At 31.2% G+C, this 15,562-nt stretch overlaps 2 protein-coding genes across 2 annotated transcripts; both read left to right on the top strand.

The window, feature by feature from the left end:
* Positions 1 to 1,903: 1,903 nt before the first annotated feature.
* LOC137806004 (glutaredoxin-C9) lies at positions 1,904 to 2,653 on the top strand. Its single transcript, XM_068605878.2, has one exon. The coding sequence runs from the start codon at positions 1,919 to 1,921 to the stop codon at positions 2,360 to 2,362; it is 444 nt and encodes a 147-aa protein (XP_068461979.1). The 5' UTR covers positions 1,904 to 1,918; the 3' UTR covers positions 2,363 to 2,653.
* A 4,562-nt stretch (positions 2,654 to 7,215) lies between these two features.
* LOC137808727 (uncharacterized) lies at positions 7,216 to 15,118 on the top strand. Its single transcript, XM_068609990.1, has 14 exons — positions 7,216 to 7,692; positions 8,378 to 8,539; positions 8,643 to 8,708; positions 8,879 to 9,022; positions 9,158 to 9,271; positions 9,995 to 10,096; positions 10,176 to 10,361; positions 11,022 to 11,111; positions 11,191 to 11,325; positions 12,371 to 12,493; positions 12,575 to 12,660; positions 12,756 to 13,368; positions 13,495 to 13,572; positions 13,853 to 15,118. The coding sequence occupies exons 1-14, from the start codon at positions 7,432 to 7,434 to the stop codon at positions 14,879 to 14,881; spliced, it is 3,189 nt and encodes a 1,062-aa protein (XP_068466091.1). The 5' UTR covers positions 7,216 to 7,431; the 3' UTR covers positions 14,882 to 15,118.
* Positions 15,119 to 15,562: the final 444 nt, after the last annotated feature.

Here is a 15,562-nt window from a genome sequence, read left to right on the forward strand (position 1 = left end):
TTCATGTTTTTTATTATGGGAAATAAACGGATGCACCAATAAAACAATAATTTTTAACTTTTTCATTATAGTAAATAGTGGCTTGTAAATTATAATTAAATACATTGCAAGAATTATTAATTGCTGCGTAATTAATTTTCATAAATCACAATATTCATTTGTATATATGTTGAGTTTGATTTCTCATTCTCTATAACTTAATGAACTCACATCACACTTTCTCTTTTTGCTGAATACATGTAATGAATTGTTACATTAAATGAAATCAAATTAATACTAACTTTTCTTAATTTATTAATTCAAAATACAGTTGTTTTCACTTTCCATAATTCATTAATTATGCTATTAAATCTTCTTCAATTAACATCAAATAAGAGAGTTTAATTGATATACATGATTTTAAGATATTTAAACAAATTATCATTGCGTACTTTATTTCACAAGCATCACATTAATAGAAATAGTCTAATAAAAAAATATATTCAATATAAAATTTATATCCAAATTATTATTAAAAACTATAAATTTTAAAGAAAATATTAGTTAAAGCCAAAAAATTATATTTTTATTTTAAATTTGCATAGAAGTGATAAAGTAGGTTTTAGTTTGCTATTGGTATTTTCAACTTATACCAATTCACTTTGACTCGCCTCACTTAATCTTCCAAATTGGTACATAAAGGTGGGACAGAGTAAGGGTTGATCCACTTTTTTTAATTAAAAATGATAATAAATTAATTATTTTGTATTATATTATTTGAAAGATGCAAATTATTAAAATTTATATATTAAGTTTCAATTATTAATTATATTAGAGTAATTTAACATGTAAATTTAATAATTATTTTAATTTATTAGAGATGTTAATAATCAATTAAAATTAAATTAAATATATTTTTAATATATATATATATATATTAAAAATACAAAATTTAAAATTTAAAAATAATTAACGAACAAAAGACAAGTCAGATCAAAATTTTCAATCTATTTTACTATAAGAATCCATCATTTTCATTATATTTTTGACGAACCAATAATCTTCACACATGTTTGACTAATACTATATTTGGAAAATAATATAACATATATATTATTTATACAACTAAATAAACTTATCAAATTCTAATGAATATGTAAATGTATACAGTATTTTTTTTTATTACCATCTGAAGCTATATAAAGAGGATTCTTCTGAGTAATTTTTTCTTATACAGATTTTTTTCTCATTCTACCATTAATTATTTTATTTTATTAATACAATGAAAAATTTTGTCATTTCGTTCATATAAATTATTTAAAAATAAAATTATTTTTTTATTTTTTAAATTAACTTTATGGGAATTAACTATCCTCCACTCTTCCCTTAACTATTTATTTCAAGACAACAATAGAAAAATATCAGATTAAATTTCACATATAAATAAAATAACCTTCATTTCTAATCACTATTTTCACTAATTTTAAACAATTTTTTTTTAAAATCATCATTTTTTTTTTATTTACCATCAAGTGAATCATTCATAATTATTTATATATATACTTTAAATTTTTGTTATCGTGAAAGTTAAGAAAAAAATACGTACACACGTTCTTGTGGCTGTAATTTTGTAGTGTTTTAGAAAATAAATGAATGATAATTTTTATTACCCACATTTCATTTATTTAAAGTTACATTTATTAATGAAATGAAGAAAAAAAAAGAACAGAAAATAGACACACGTGGAAGTTTGATCTTGAATGAAAGTAATAAAACATGGAAGGCGAAGTCAGAATAGAATAGCATCATGGGTGAGACTTAGGTTCTTCTCCGAATATGTTGACCCTGTCCGTGACGTAAAATCTTGTCACCACAATTACCGTGACGCAGGAGATTGCGTAACAGGCGTTGACGTTAGAGTCTTCGCCTTGCACTTATAATGTTACTGTGGTTCCTACTTTTTCCTCGCAAGTCCCTTTCTCCACAGCCACCTCTCACTCTCCTCTCTCTCTCTCTCTCCATGCACCAAGCGCCACCGTCCGAAGCCGGAGGAAGCACCGCCGCTGCCCATGCCGACGTGGTGAAGATGGTTTCGGAGAATCCGGTGATCGTGGTGGGAACACAGGGGTGCTGCATGTGCCACGTGGTGCAGAAGTTGTTGCAGGGCCTGGGAGTGAACCCTCCCGTGTACGAGGTTGACGAGGGAGAAGAGGATGAGGTGGCAATGGAGCTGTCGAGGAAGGTTGTTGGCGGCGGAAGGGTGCAGTTTCCGGCGGTGTTCGTGAGTGGGAAGTATTTCGGAGGGTTGGAGAGAGTGATGGCTAAACATATCTCAGGTGAACTGGTTCCTATTCTCAAAGATGCAGGGGCCTTGTGGCTCTGACTATATATAGCCACTCAATTTTTCTTTCTCACTTTTTTTTTTATTAATATAGATACTCAAGTTCTTTCTGTATCATGAGTATTATTATTAGGGTTTATCATTTTTGGAGCCAAAATTTCAGAAATTTACCTTAGTGTCCACAACTATATGTATACTCCTCTCGATCGGCTTTTGTTTTTAATTTATGTTCATGTCGTGTTCGGAAAGCAAACATCTGTAATGTGTTGATGGAAAGACAAGGAAAAGAGGTTTTGTTACTCGGATATAACAAACATTTCATAATATTTGTTATATTTGGTTAAAAAAAATCCAGAGAATAAATATGTAAATTTTCATTGACTTCTGATCTAATTCCTGATCGATGTGAAATTATACTAACAATACTAGAATAATAAAGCTTTTTTTTATTAAATATATTTTTATATACAAATATTTTTGGAATGATTCGGACACTCTTTTAGTTGGTTTGCATGTCGCTGCTGCTTCTCAGTTAACTCTCACCTTCTCACTCTCTACTCCTTTTTCTCGCTAGTTTTGGGCTTGTATGGTACCTGCAAAAGCTAGGTACTCCGACGCTCAAGTAAGAATTCAGTATTCGGCACTTGGTGTTCTCATTGTATGATAACGTACCTGATTCTTGAAATTTGTGTTTATTTATATTATTACTGCGTATCCTTTGTTATTGAATCGAATTAGGAAGTTTGATCATGATTAAAAGTGCATTACTTAATATTTGATCACTGATTAATCTCGTTAATCATGTTTAGACGTAATAGTTTTTTATCATGTTCATCGGTTTAAACAGATTGTCGAGTCAAGATCTCGATGCACGGAACGCAATAGAATAAATGATATTTAAATTTGAAAATCATTCTTCAAAAGACACCTCTTTCATGCATCATTATTTAGAGTATAAAGTTATTGGAGTGGTTTAGAGTTTTTTTAGTAGTGCAAACGTATTGGAAGTTAAACGTTGTCACTGTCTCTTTAATGCAAGGTAATAGTGAGCTTATTTTTCGCCCAGACAGAGCATGTTAATATATAGTATAATCATAGAAACTTTTATCTATAAAGTGTAAGTTGATAGTGAAAAACGCGATTACTAACATAAAGTCCACCATATAATTATTCATTTATTCATTTTTTTCCTATTCAAGAATTTTATAGCAAGCTGGCTAAGTTGGATACTAAAATGTGTTTGGAAAATTATGAGTTTGTAGGATTTAAAACAAACTTTAGGGAGTAAAAAAAAAGTTACAGTGAAAAGTGAAGTTATTTACATAATTTAAAAATACAAATAAATTAAAAGATTGATTTTATGTATTATTAATATTTTATTTAACATTTTTAATATTATTTTTATAATTATTTACTATTAAATGAAAAATTAAGCCAATGTGAGCTTAAAGTTAAATATCATATTTTAAGGCAAGAGCGACAATTGTAGTAATGATGTGTTTTTCGTGAAATTTGGTCGATAAAAATTCTTGTAAAATAAATAAAAAATGTTAATAAAAAAATAAATTATGAATTTTATTTTAATAATATTAATGATTTTCGATTTAAATATACTAGGTGTATATGTATAAGTTAAAATCACATTGATAAAATATTTTTAAAAAAATGATTAAATAGAAAACAATTTAAAAAATTATTATTATTATATTAACTAAATTAGATATAAAAAAATATTAGTATTTAAATTATTTTTTATTTTTTATGAATATTTTTTAAATTTATATTTAATTAGTTATCAAAATTGTAAGTACCAATTTTAAAATCTCAATTTAAAAATAATTTATTAATAAAATAAACTAATTTAAATATTAATAATTTTTTTCTCTAAAATAATATTTAATTTAATCAATATAATAATTAATTATTTTTTATTTTTAAAATTGGATTATATTTAGTGGTTTTGTAACAAAGTATATTATATCAAAACAATCCATTTTTAAGTAGAAAATCAAGAAAATATGATCCACTTTCTATGATTATTATCATATATAACTTTCATTCATTACTTATGATAAGATTAATTAAAGGTATTAATGTTTGCTGTGATTAAAAAGTAATGCTTTTGGTATATTTATTTAAAGAAATGTTAAAACAAGTTAAGCAAATTGAATTGAGTTTAAATAATATAAGTGAGACTTATAAGATTTAGAAAAAAATTATAAACAAGTTAATATTAAAACTTTCTTAAAACGTTAAAATAAACCAAAAAATCGAAAGAAAATGCAAGACAGAAATGCATGTTGCTTAAAATTAAAAATGCTGAAAACTAAGACATTACACTAATATTAAATTAGTAAAGAATAAACAATAAGAAACCAAATGAAAAGAAATTACTAAAGCAAAAGGAAAAAATCATAGAGAAATGTAAATTTTAATTACCAAAAATAAAATTTCCGAAGTTTATATGCTATTTTCTCTAATTTTTTAGTAAAAAATATTCCTACACAAAGGTCTAATATTTTCTATTATTAATAAAAAATTATAAAATAATTTTTAAATTGATATTAATTACTAAAATTTTAGTTACTAATTAATTATATTTTAATTTTTTTTAATCTTTTGAAAACTAATTTAAAATCTAAAATATTAGTAGTTAAAGTTTTAATAACTAATTTATATATCAATTTAAAAATTATTTTATAATATTTTATTAATAATAGAAATCACATTAAATATTAATAATTTTTAAATTAATAACTAATTATTTTTAATTTTTAAATTTAATTATTATTTAATAATTTTTTTAATATTTATACTACAAAAAGTATCATTCTGCTTGTCACTATTTTCGTAAAGCCACGTGCAATTTTATATTTTTCACTCGACACGTCTTTCTATTTCTTTTTTTATCAATAGTAGTAAAAATTCTGAAAAAATAAATAAATAATTTATTTTAGTATTATTTTATTCTTATTTCTATAAAATTCTATTATTCTTTTGAACAGAAAAACAGGTGCCATGTGTTGCAAGAGAAACACAATAAGGACAGTTTCATTTTCGTATATGCATATCAGCTGTCACGTGTCTTTTTTCTTCTTTTCCTCAAATGAGTTTAAACACACACAACGTTATGTCTTAAAAGATTATTTTTTGTTTTATGCCTAATTATTGTATGCAGTATTTTACATATGTGTATTTTGTCAATAAATATTAAAGATTATATTTACTTCATTGATTAATTTAACCATGAGATTAAATAAACATACAAAAAATCTATATTTATACATGTAATAATTAATTATAAAATTACATATATATTTTATCTTATGGAATCAAATATGAGAAGTGAGAGTGAGATATTTTGTTTAAGACAGGTCAGTATAAATTAACTTACCTTGTTTTTCTTATGGTATTTTTGGTAGAAAAAGTAATTGATGAAAAAAAATAAGTGAAAAAATGAAGAAAAATAAATATTACTTAGTTATAAAGAAAGGGGTGAGAAATGAAGTACAAATTATTATTTTTTATTTGTATTATTTATTTATTATTATTACAGTAGAAAGAGTTAAAATACAAATTATTGTAATTAGTTTATTTTATCAATAAAGGATGAGATTTTATCGAGCTACGATATCTATAAAATAAAGATGGTGAAAATCTAAAATTTTGTTGAAGAACTTACTAATTAACATATGTGTCTAATTGAGTTTTTGTCTATTTTCTGTAGGCTCAACGAAGAGGACAACAACTGGAAGAAGGTTTGTACAAAATATCTTATAGAGATCTTCATACCATAAAAGAATACTAAAGCCTTAGTAAGAGACTACAAAGAAGGTTGAAATTCAGTTGACTTCAGTAGGGACAAGTTATCATCATTTTTTTTGTCAGACTTTAGTTTAAAATAAATAAATAAATGTTTAGAGTATAATATGATTTATTCGAGTTTGTAATTGTTAAATACATTGGACCATGTATTTGAGCAAAGTGAAGTAAGATTTTTGGTTTTGTACTTTGACTTGACATAGATTATGGTTAAGGTTAAGGTTCTAAACCTACATAGGGTTTTAAGTGGTTTCCCAGATGAAATCCTAGGTTGGTATTGGAACACAAACTTGTGTACCAAAGGAGCTTAACACTATCGAATACGCATGCTACATGTGTGAGAATGCATGGACAATGAAACTAAACTCCTTATCATTATGAACAAATGTTAATTGAACAAATATTATAAAACAATTAACATTTTAAATCTATTCATAACATTAAAATATGTTAAGCATGGTTACTTACTTTGTTTAATTAGTCTAATTCTTCATTGTTTGTCGTTCCAACTAAATCATGCGGTTAAATATTTATGTATCACAATCTCAATCAATCTCAATATGGATTTAACACATTTTATTTTCGAATCCGTATCTATATAATTTCACTCAGGGGTATAATATTTAAACACAAAGTCTGATTAATATTTTTTCCAATATTAATATTTCAATTCTTACAATAACATTTAAAAATGAAATAAAAATTTAGAAAAATAATTCAACAATTAAAATAAACAAGGAAAAATAAACTATTTGCATAAAAAATTAGAACTAGTTACAAATTTTAAAGATGATTTTTTTAGATAACTATACTCTCAATTGAAGTGTAAAAAACAAGTTATTATTTTAAGTTATTTAATGCAAATGCTTTATCATTAACTTTAATCTTATTAATAAACGATGATAAATATTATTTATTTATTTGAGTAAAATTTGAAGGCAATTATTTATTAAATTGAAAAATAAAATTGGAGTTTTAAACCGGTAGGAAAATTGAAGAAGAGGTGAACCCGGTTATTTTCCTTTGAAATGGTTGCTTTATAACCACGCTGTGGTCCCGTGGATGCAAAATTTGAACTATAAAGAAGTGAAGAAACAAGTCTTTTGTGTCTGTGATCCTTTCTTTTCTTTTCCCTCGCTAATTTTAAACCGTCTCAAAAGAAAAAGTTAAACCAATAAATAATAAAAATAGGAGTAGTAGTAAAATTTCTGAAAATCCACACATAAAGAGAAGCACGAAAACGGAGAAAGAGGGAAGAAAAAAGTGCGAACCCCGAGAAAGGGTGAAAGATGCTCAAGCTTTTCAACAGAGGCAGGGATAGCGCCGCCGACGCCTCGCCGCCCTCCTCTGCGGTCGCCACGCCGTCGTCCTCGTCGGCGTCTCCGGTCACCGGGCCCGCCAGGCCGATACGCCTCGTCTACTGCGATGAGAAGGGGAAGTTCCGTATGGATCCGGAAGCCGTCGCGACGCTCCAACTCGTCAAGGAGCCAATCGGCGTTGTATCCGTCTGCGGTCGCGCGCGGCAGGGCAAGAGTTTCATCTTGAATCAGGTAATTATTCTATTCGAGTGAATTTTTCTTCGCTGTTCGAGTTTAGGGTTTTGGAGTGTAGTGTTGCAGTTAGTAATTAGGGTTTTGATGCGTTGATGTTTGTTCCGTGGGATGACCGTAGATTGTTTGATTGTAATGGTGTTTATGTTACAGTATCGCTTTGTTTGACTATTGCGTATCTGGTTTTGATTAATTTTGGGGCAACCGCCGTTTTTTTTGTGGTGGTGGCGGTGATTTTTTGTTATAACGTAGTTTGAACGCGAAATTCGAAACATAGTTGGAAGGTTTGGGGACTGTCCTTGATTGGCTAGTAGTCCAGTGACTACAGTGGAAAGTGTGGTTTTGTGATTTTGAGAGTGTGTGCTCGTTTGCTTATCGTGTGCAACAATTAGTTTGTGGATCATTGTTTCCGTTTGGTTAGAGTTGTAAATTTAGGTGCCAAATTCTGGAGTATGCCGAAGATAAATGCTTTGGTACTTCTTTCTGCGCCATTGGATTGTTTACTTACATGTCTCGGAATATTTTTTAGCCTACGTGAAACTGCTTTTTTTCAAACTGAGATTCAATGTTTCCACTGGCATTATTTCTGCTGGTCTTGAAATATACTTATTTTACAAGATTTTGTTATTATAACATGTATTATATAGATTTTGGGCTTATGTTTTTCTTTAAAATTTTATTTCAGCTATTAGGAAAGAGTAGTGGATTTCAAGTAGCATCAACACATCGGCCTTGTACCAAAGGGCTTTGGTTGTGGAGTACACCTTTGAAAAGGACTGCTCTTGATGGAACAGAATATAATCTCCTGCTATTAGACAGTGAAGGAATAGATGCTTATGATCAAACGGTCAGTTTTTCAGCTTTCTAATCATATATTCTTTTTCACATGTATGTAGTCGAGTTCTAAACATTGCTAACTTGTCTTACTCAGCAATTTGTTTACTACGCAGGGAACATACAGCACCCAGATATTCTCACTGGCAGTTCTTTTGTCTAGCATGTTTATTTATAACCAGGTTGGCTCGGCCTATTCAAACCTATACATTCTGTCTAGCATGCTCATTTATTCCTTGGTCTTGACATGTCATGATCAATTTCAGTCTGTTACAGCATGAAACTTTATTTTTCCAACTTTTGGGGGTTTCTTGCTGAAATTGAAATGCTGATGCTACTTTTTTTTTTCCAGATGGGCGGTATCGATGAGGCTGCCCTGGATCGTCTTTCCCTAGTCACCCAAATGACAAAGCATATTCGTGTTAGAGCATCTGGAGGGAAGACTTCCGCATCTGAGATAGGACAGTTCTCCCCAATTTTTGTTTGGCTTTTAAGGGTAGGTTGTGTACAATTCGACATGATGAGCAAAAGTGTCATAATATTGTAGTTATGGTGGTATCTTAGCATACTGTAACTGTAATGTATATTCTCATTTTTTACTTCTTTAATTTGTCAACCCTCATGTTGGCAGGACTTTTACTTGGACCTAACAGAAGATAACAGAAAAATAACACCCCGTGATTATCTGGAACTTGCCTTGAGACCTGTTGAAGGGAGTGGAAGAGATATAGGAGCTAAAAACGAGGTACCTTTCTGCTTCCTTTTTTAGTTATTCAAAAATGCAATTTAGTTGTCTCACTACTGTTTATGGTGAAGAGAGATCTAGGGAAAGATTTCAACTCTAACTGTCCAGACCTGTGCAAGATTGCTACACCATTGCTAATGCGTGGTTCACATTTTTCATGTTCATTCATCAAGTATTCTTAATGCAAATTAGTCAGGAACTCCCATCAAATCTCATACTTGTGTGTGATTAATACTGTTTCGACTGTTGATGTTCTTCTCTAATATGTATGGTCATTCCCCATTTATTGTGTTAATGCTTGCTTACATAGTTTTGCAAATTTATAATTACAGCCTCTCCAATGCCTGAATATTTGACTAGGTTTATTCTTTACTGACTTGTTTAATTATAAATTCTTAACAAAATTTTAGCACAAACCATCAATTCTCAGGGCTTGAAAGTAATTTCTCACTTTGAATCAATTAGGACATAATTAATCTTCCACTCTTGATTCTATGTTAAAAATTTCATTGATTTGGCATTCCAGGTATGGAATGTTTTCCTACTAGATTTTGTGCTTTGGTTACTTTCTGAATATATTTTTCTTTTACTTCCTGTCTTTGCGAGCTACAAACTATAATTTTTTGAAAATACATTTTGCAAGTTTTCAAGGTACATTGGAAAATGGCAAATATGAACTTTATTTTCCCTGGAATAATTATATTTCTGACAATTAAACAACAGATTCGAGATTCCATTCGGGCTTTGTTCCCAGACAGGGAATGCTTCACTCTTGTGCGACCTTTGAACAACGAAAATGATCTACAGCGACTGGATCAGATATCAGTAAGTAATCTATCTGCTGACATTCTTTTGTTGTCATTTCCTTGCATCTTTTAACTTTTTGATATTTTATGTTATGCAGCTTGGAAAATTAAGGCCTGAATTTCGATCTGGGCTTGATGCCTTGACAAAGTTTGTTTTTGAGAGAACAAGGCCAAAACAAGTTGGCGCAACTATGATGACTGGACCTGTCTTGGTTGGTATAACAGAATCTTATCTGGATGCCCTCAACCATGGTGCTGTGCCTACAATTTCTTCCTCCTGGCAGGTTAATATTAAATATTCAAATTATTACTTGAGTTAGAGAGGAACAAATTTAACTGTATGACATAAAGAATGATACAGTTAATATTAAATGTTCAAATTATTACTTGAGTTAGAGAGGAACAAATTTAACTGTATGACATAAAGAATGATACAGTATTCATTGGACATGTTTAAGGTTTTATTTTGGTCAAATTGGTTATAAAATGTCATTTTAGTGGCTTGTTGCAATTGCATAATATAATTTTTAACCACCCAAGGAAATAAGATGCCTGAGAAAACTTTGATCATTCATTTTACGTGCTCATAAATCATAATTGGCCTGGAAGTTAATGTTCAACTGATTGAAATTTCTTTCTATTAATTGTTCTAAATTGTATGCTGCTTTTATCCCCTTTCTTTTAATGTGAATGATTACTTTTATCTGACATTTGAAGTAATTTTAGAGTTTTTACCCACAAGAATATCATTTGTTCTTCTTACCAAGTATATTTTATCTGTTAATAAAAGCAGAAACATGACATTATTCATTCAGAGATTTTTGTAAAATAGTTTGTTAAAATATGGGAAAGAAAATGTGATAATATTACAGCAAGCCGTTTGTTCTTGACTTTTTTGTTTGCTAAAGTATTGGTTTTATACTTCAATTGTTGTTGCCTTGCAGAGTGTTGAAGAAGCTGAGTGTCGTCGGGCATATGATTCTGCTACTGATGTTTATATGTCTTCTTTTGAGCGGTCAACAGCCCCTGAGGAAGTGAGTAATCAATTCTATCTGCTTAAAGTAAATGATGATTATAGTTCTTCTTCTTTCTAACAGTAATGCTTGTTTGTAGGGTGCTTTAAGGGAAGCACACGAACTAGCAGTTCAAAAGTCAATGGCTGCTTTTAATGCTAGTGCTGTGGGAGTTGGTTCACCCAGGAAGAAATATGAGGACCTTCTTCTGAAATTCTTCAAAAAGGCATTTGAGGTATTGTGTATGTCAGATCATGAGTGGGATTAACTGATAAACTTAATGTGAATAAGTTATGTGCATGTTAGCTTATAATTTGTTGTGTCTTGTCTCCTCCCCTCTTTTTGTGGTTCCTAAACCCTAAACATGTAAGGCTGTAAGCTACCTGGATGCATCTCATGTAATTGGCTTGCCTTTTATCTACTTCTGTTATAGGATTTAGTGGGAGAGGTTCTGATAGCCTGCTATCACCATTTTGAACGGAAAATTGCTTGGTGCTTCTTTCTATCCCTAGAGGGTTGGAATGGAATAACATTTTGTTTTGGCTTACAAACCATTATTATTCATTTCTGGCAGTATTGGAGGTTATGGAAGGGGGGGGGGGGGGGGGGGAGGCACAAAATTTATTTTTGTTCCTAGTTTAAAATATAAAATCAAATTTGCTTTTTCCCCCCTCTTTTGTTGAACATTATTTAGTGCTTTATTAAAGTTTTATTGAATCATTGGGAAGTGAAGATAACCTGTTATTGCACTTAGGGAAAATATATACAATGAGTTCTTTATTTATAAGTTACCATAACAATATTCAGTTGTGGTTATTTAAATCCATTATGGTCTATCAAATTATTTTTGTGGTTTATGATTTGGGATATGAAAGTTTTAGAAGTTCATCAGAACTCATAATTAGTGGACTCTTAATAGAGATCCATCCCAATCAAATCAACAAAGGGATTTGTAGTTCTAAAAGAAAGCATGGAAGTATGACCGTAACAGTTATGAGCTCCCTGTCCCAGCCATGGAGGTATCGTTCTAGCCCAAGGCATAGAACCTCCAGTTTCAGAAAATAAAGGGACTTAGTTGGCTTATTAAGACTGGGAGGATCTTAATCACATGGTACAAATTAAAGGGATCTAAAGTGCAATTAAGTTTTATGTATATCTGTCTGTACGTACACCTAACATTTTGTCATGGTAAGTATGTATGCAATTGTCTGTTATTCATTTGAGGGTTGGGGTTGATCTTTCTATGTCGTATTTGATGTTACTAATGTATTGGTTAACAGGATTATAGGAAGAATGCATTCATGGAGGCAGATCTGCAGTGCTCAAATGCCATTCAGTCTATGGAAAAGAGGCTGAGGGCAGCTTGTAATGCTTCTGATGCAAAGATTGATAATGTTGCTAGGGTAATTGCTATGCTCCTAATGGAAAATATAGATCATGACTGTTGAAAGAATATAAGTTTCTATAATGTATTTTTGATTCAGGTTCTTGATGCTCTTCTATCTGAATATGAAAAAACTATTCAAGGACCAGGGAAGTGGCAAAAACTTGCTGTTTTCTTGCAACGAAGGTTTGTTAAAATGTCTATCTGCCAAATCTTCTACTTGTGTATTTTGTCTTTCCAGTGACTTTCTAAATTAATTTCCATGTTGCTGCTGTCAACAGTTTTGAAGGCCCTGTGGTTGACCTTATCAAGAGGCTAGTAGCTAAAGTTGAATCAGAAAAGAGTTCTCTTTCTTTACAATGCCGGTTGTTTGAAGATAAGATGGCTCTTCAAATGAAACGGTTGGAAGCCAGTGAAGGTGAAAAATCTGACTATGTCAAGAGATATGAGGATGCCATCAAAGATAAGAAGAAACTAACTGATGAATACATGAATCGAATAACTGATCTCCAAACTAATCGTCGATCACTGGATGAAAGGTACTCTAGTTTATTGAAAACACTAGATTCTACCAAACAGGAATCTATGGATTGGAAAAGAAAATACGAGCAAGTCTTATCGAGGCAGAAAGCTGAAGTAGATCAAGCTAGTTCTGAAATAGCAGCTCTCAAGTCCCGAAGTGGTGCTGCTGAAGCAAGGTTGGCAGCAGCAAAGGAACAAGCTCAGTCTGCTCAAGAGGAGGCAGAGGAGTGGAAGCGAAAGTATGATATTGCCATTAGGGAAGCAAAATCTGCTTTAGAGAAAGCATCTATTGTGCAAGAGCGCACAAACAAGCAGACGCAGTTGAGAGAAGATGCTTTAAGAGAAGAATTTTCTGGAACTTTGGCTGAAAAAGTGCACTCTCCCTCTTGAGATTCCTGCTCATTTCTTTTATATCTTTCACTTTTCCAATTACACAAAGAGATCTGTAATGGTTTGCAAACTTGAGTTCTTATTTGTTACTCCTTGCTAACTGTGCAGGAAGATGAAATAAGAGAGAAAACCGCAGAAATTGATCATGCTGAGAAGTGTTTAACTACCCTGAATTTAGAGTTGAAGGTGAGATTCTTGGCTTCTAAAAGTGTCTCACAGAGCCTATTATCAAGTGCTTTCAGCAAAACAAGATTTATGTTGTGCATGTGTATAAATTCTGTTTTATATTCTTGATACTTGTGCATCTCTTATTTTTTCTGTCATTTTGGTCCCTTGATTTCTGATCTTATGTTGCATCTTCACTTGTCTGGGATTTGTAGATGGATTTTAAGACTTTAGAATTCTACACTCAATTATATATGCATGTTTAGTCTTTTTGGGACTAAGTGCGTTATCCACCTTGCAGGCTGCTGAATCAAAGATAAGAAGTTATGATACTGAAATATCATCACTGAGGATTGAAATTAAAGAGTTGTCTGAGAAGTTGAAAATTGAAAATGCGAAGACCCAATCATACGAGAGGGAAGCAATGGTTTTTCAGCAGGAGAAGAACCATCTAGAACAGAAGTATGAGACTGAGTTCAAAAGATTTGATGAGGTCCAGGAAAGGTGTAAAATTGCCGAAAGAGAAGCTGCCAGGGCTACTGAAGTGGCTGATAAAACACGGGCTGAAGCAGGCATGGCTCAAAAGGAGAAGAGTGAGATGCAGAGACTGGCAATGGAAAGACTGACACAGATTGAGAGGGCTAAGACGAGAATTGAAAGTTTGGGGAGGGAGAAAGATAATTTGGAAGCTGAATTACAGAGAGTAAGGGATTCGGAGAAGGATGCACTTACCAGAGCTGTGAAACTAGAGGAAAAGGTGCAACAGAGAGAGAAGGATTTAGAAGCCCTTTTGGATAAAGACAAGACCCACAGGCGAAATAGTGCGCAAATTCTCGAACAACTTCTGGAAACAGAACGTGAAGCACATGCACAGGCAAATAACCGGGCTGAGGCTCTCTCCCTGCAGTTACAATCAGCACAAGCCAAAATTGATTCTCTCCATCAAGAGTTGACTAAATTTCGACTGAATGAAACTGCATATGACGGTAAGCTAAACACTGCTTCCCATGGTAAACGTATGAGGGTAGATGACGACTTTGGTGATGACATGGAGGTAAGCCCAAGAATAGCAAAGGTAGCCAAGAGAACTAGGAGTACATCCAGTCCTCTTAAGTACACCCAACCAGAAGATGGTGGTTCCGTCTTTGAGGGTGCTGAAGAAAATCTTAGTCAGCGAACAAACGAGGAGGATTACAGAAAGTTTACCGTCCAGAAGCTTAAACAAGAGCTCACAAAGCACAACTATGGTGATCAGCTGCTTCGGTTGAAGAATCCCAACAAGAAAGATATCATTGCTTTGTATGAGAAATGTGTTCTTCAGAAGTCCTAGCTGGGTTTGCTTAAATCTCATTCGTTCCATGCTTGTTGACACATATAGACTAGAAATATTGTGAGTGGTTTTTACCTTTTTGGGTGTGTTTGGTTGAGTTTACTAGTACAGGCCATACTCATTTTTTATGGCCCCATCTTTTATTTGTTGATTGGTTGAGTCAGTTGTGTTTATACATACACCTGTATAGTTCTTTATTTTTGTATTTATATTAACATTGCTTGCATTTTTAGATCAGCTACATAACTTTATGGATTCATTGTTTCTCAACTACAGATTCAAAATACTCTCGTCAAGTGTTTTTTTAAACTTTTATGAAGAAAACATCAAGTAAATGTTAAGACATTATTTTATAGTAGTTTAACTCTTTAAGGTATATATATATATAGTATTGAAAATAGTATAACAAAATTATTAAGTAAATTTGCTACACTTGATAACATTTACATAGTTTTACGTAAATAATTGCTATCGAATTTAATTTAAATATATTTTTATGAATAGGTATAGGTTATGTGATAATTTCGTATATTATATAAATTTGAAATTTTATTTTGTAACTAGACTTCTAAGAGTTAATCTTAAAATAGTGTCTTTTTCACTTATATTAATTTGCACGTATTCTTTCAATTTAACCTTTTATTATAGTTTGAGTAAAATTATCTTGTTAATTTAAAATTA

Source organism: Phaseolus vulgaris, chromosome 3 (genome assembly GCF_051622355.1).
Source record: "Phaseolus vulgaris cultivar YP4 chromosome 3, ASM5162235v1, whole genome shotgun sequence".
In the NCBI taxonomy this organism is placed as follows: domain Eukaryota; kingdom Viridiplantae; phylum Streptophyta; class Magnoliopsida; order Fabales; family Fabaceae; genus Phaseolus; species Phaseolus vulgaris.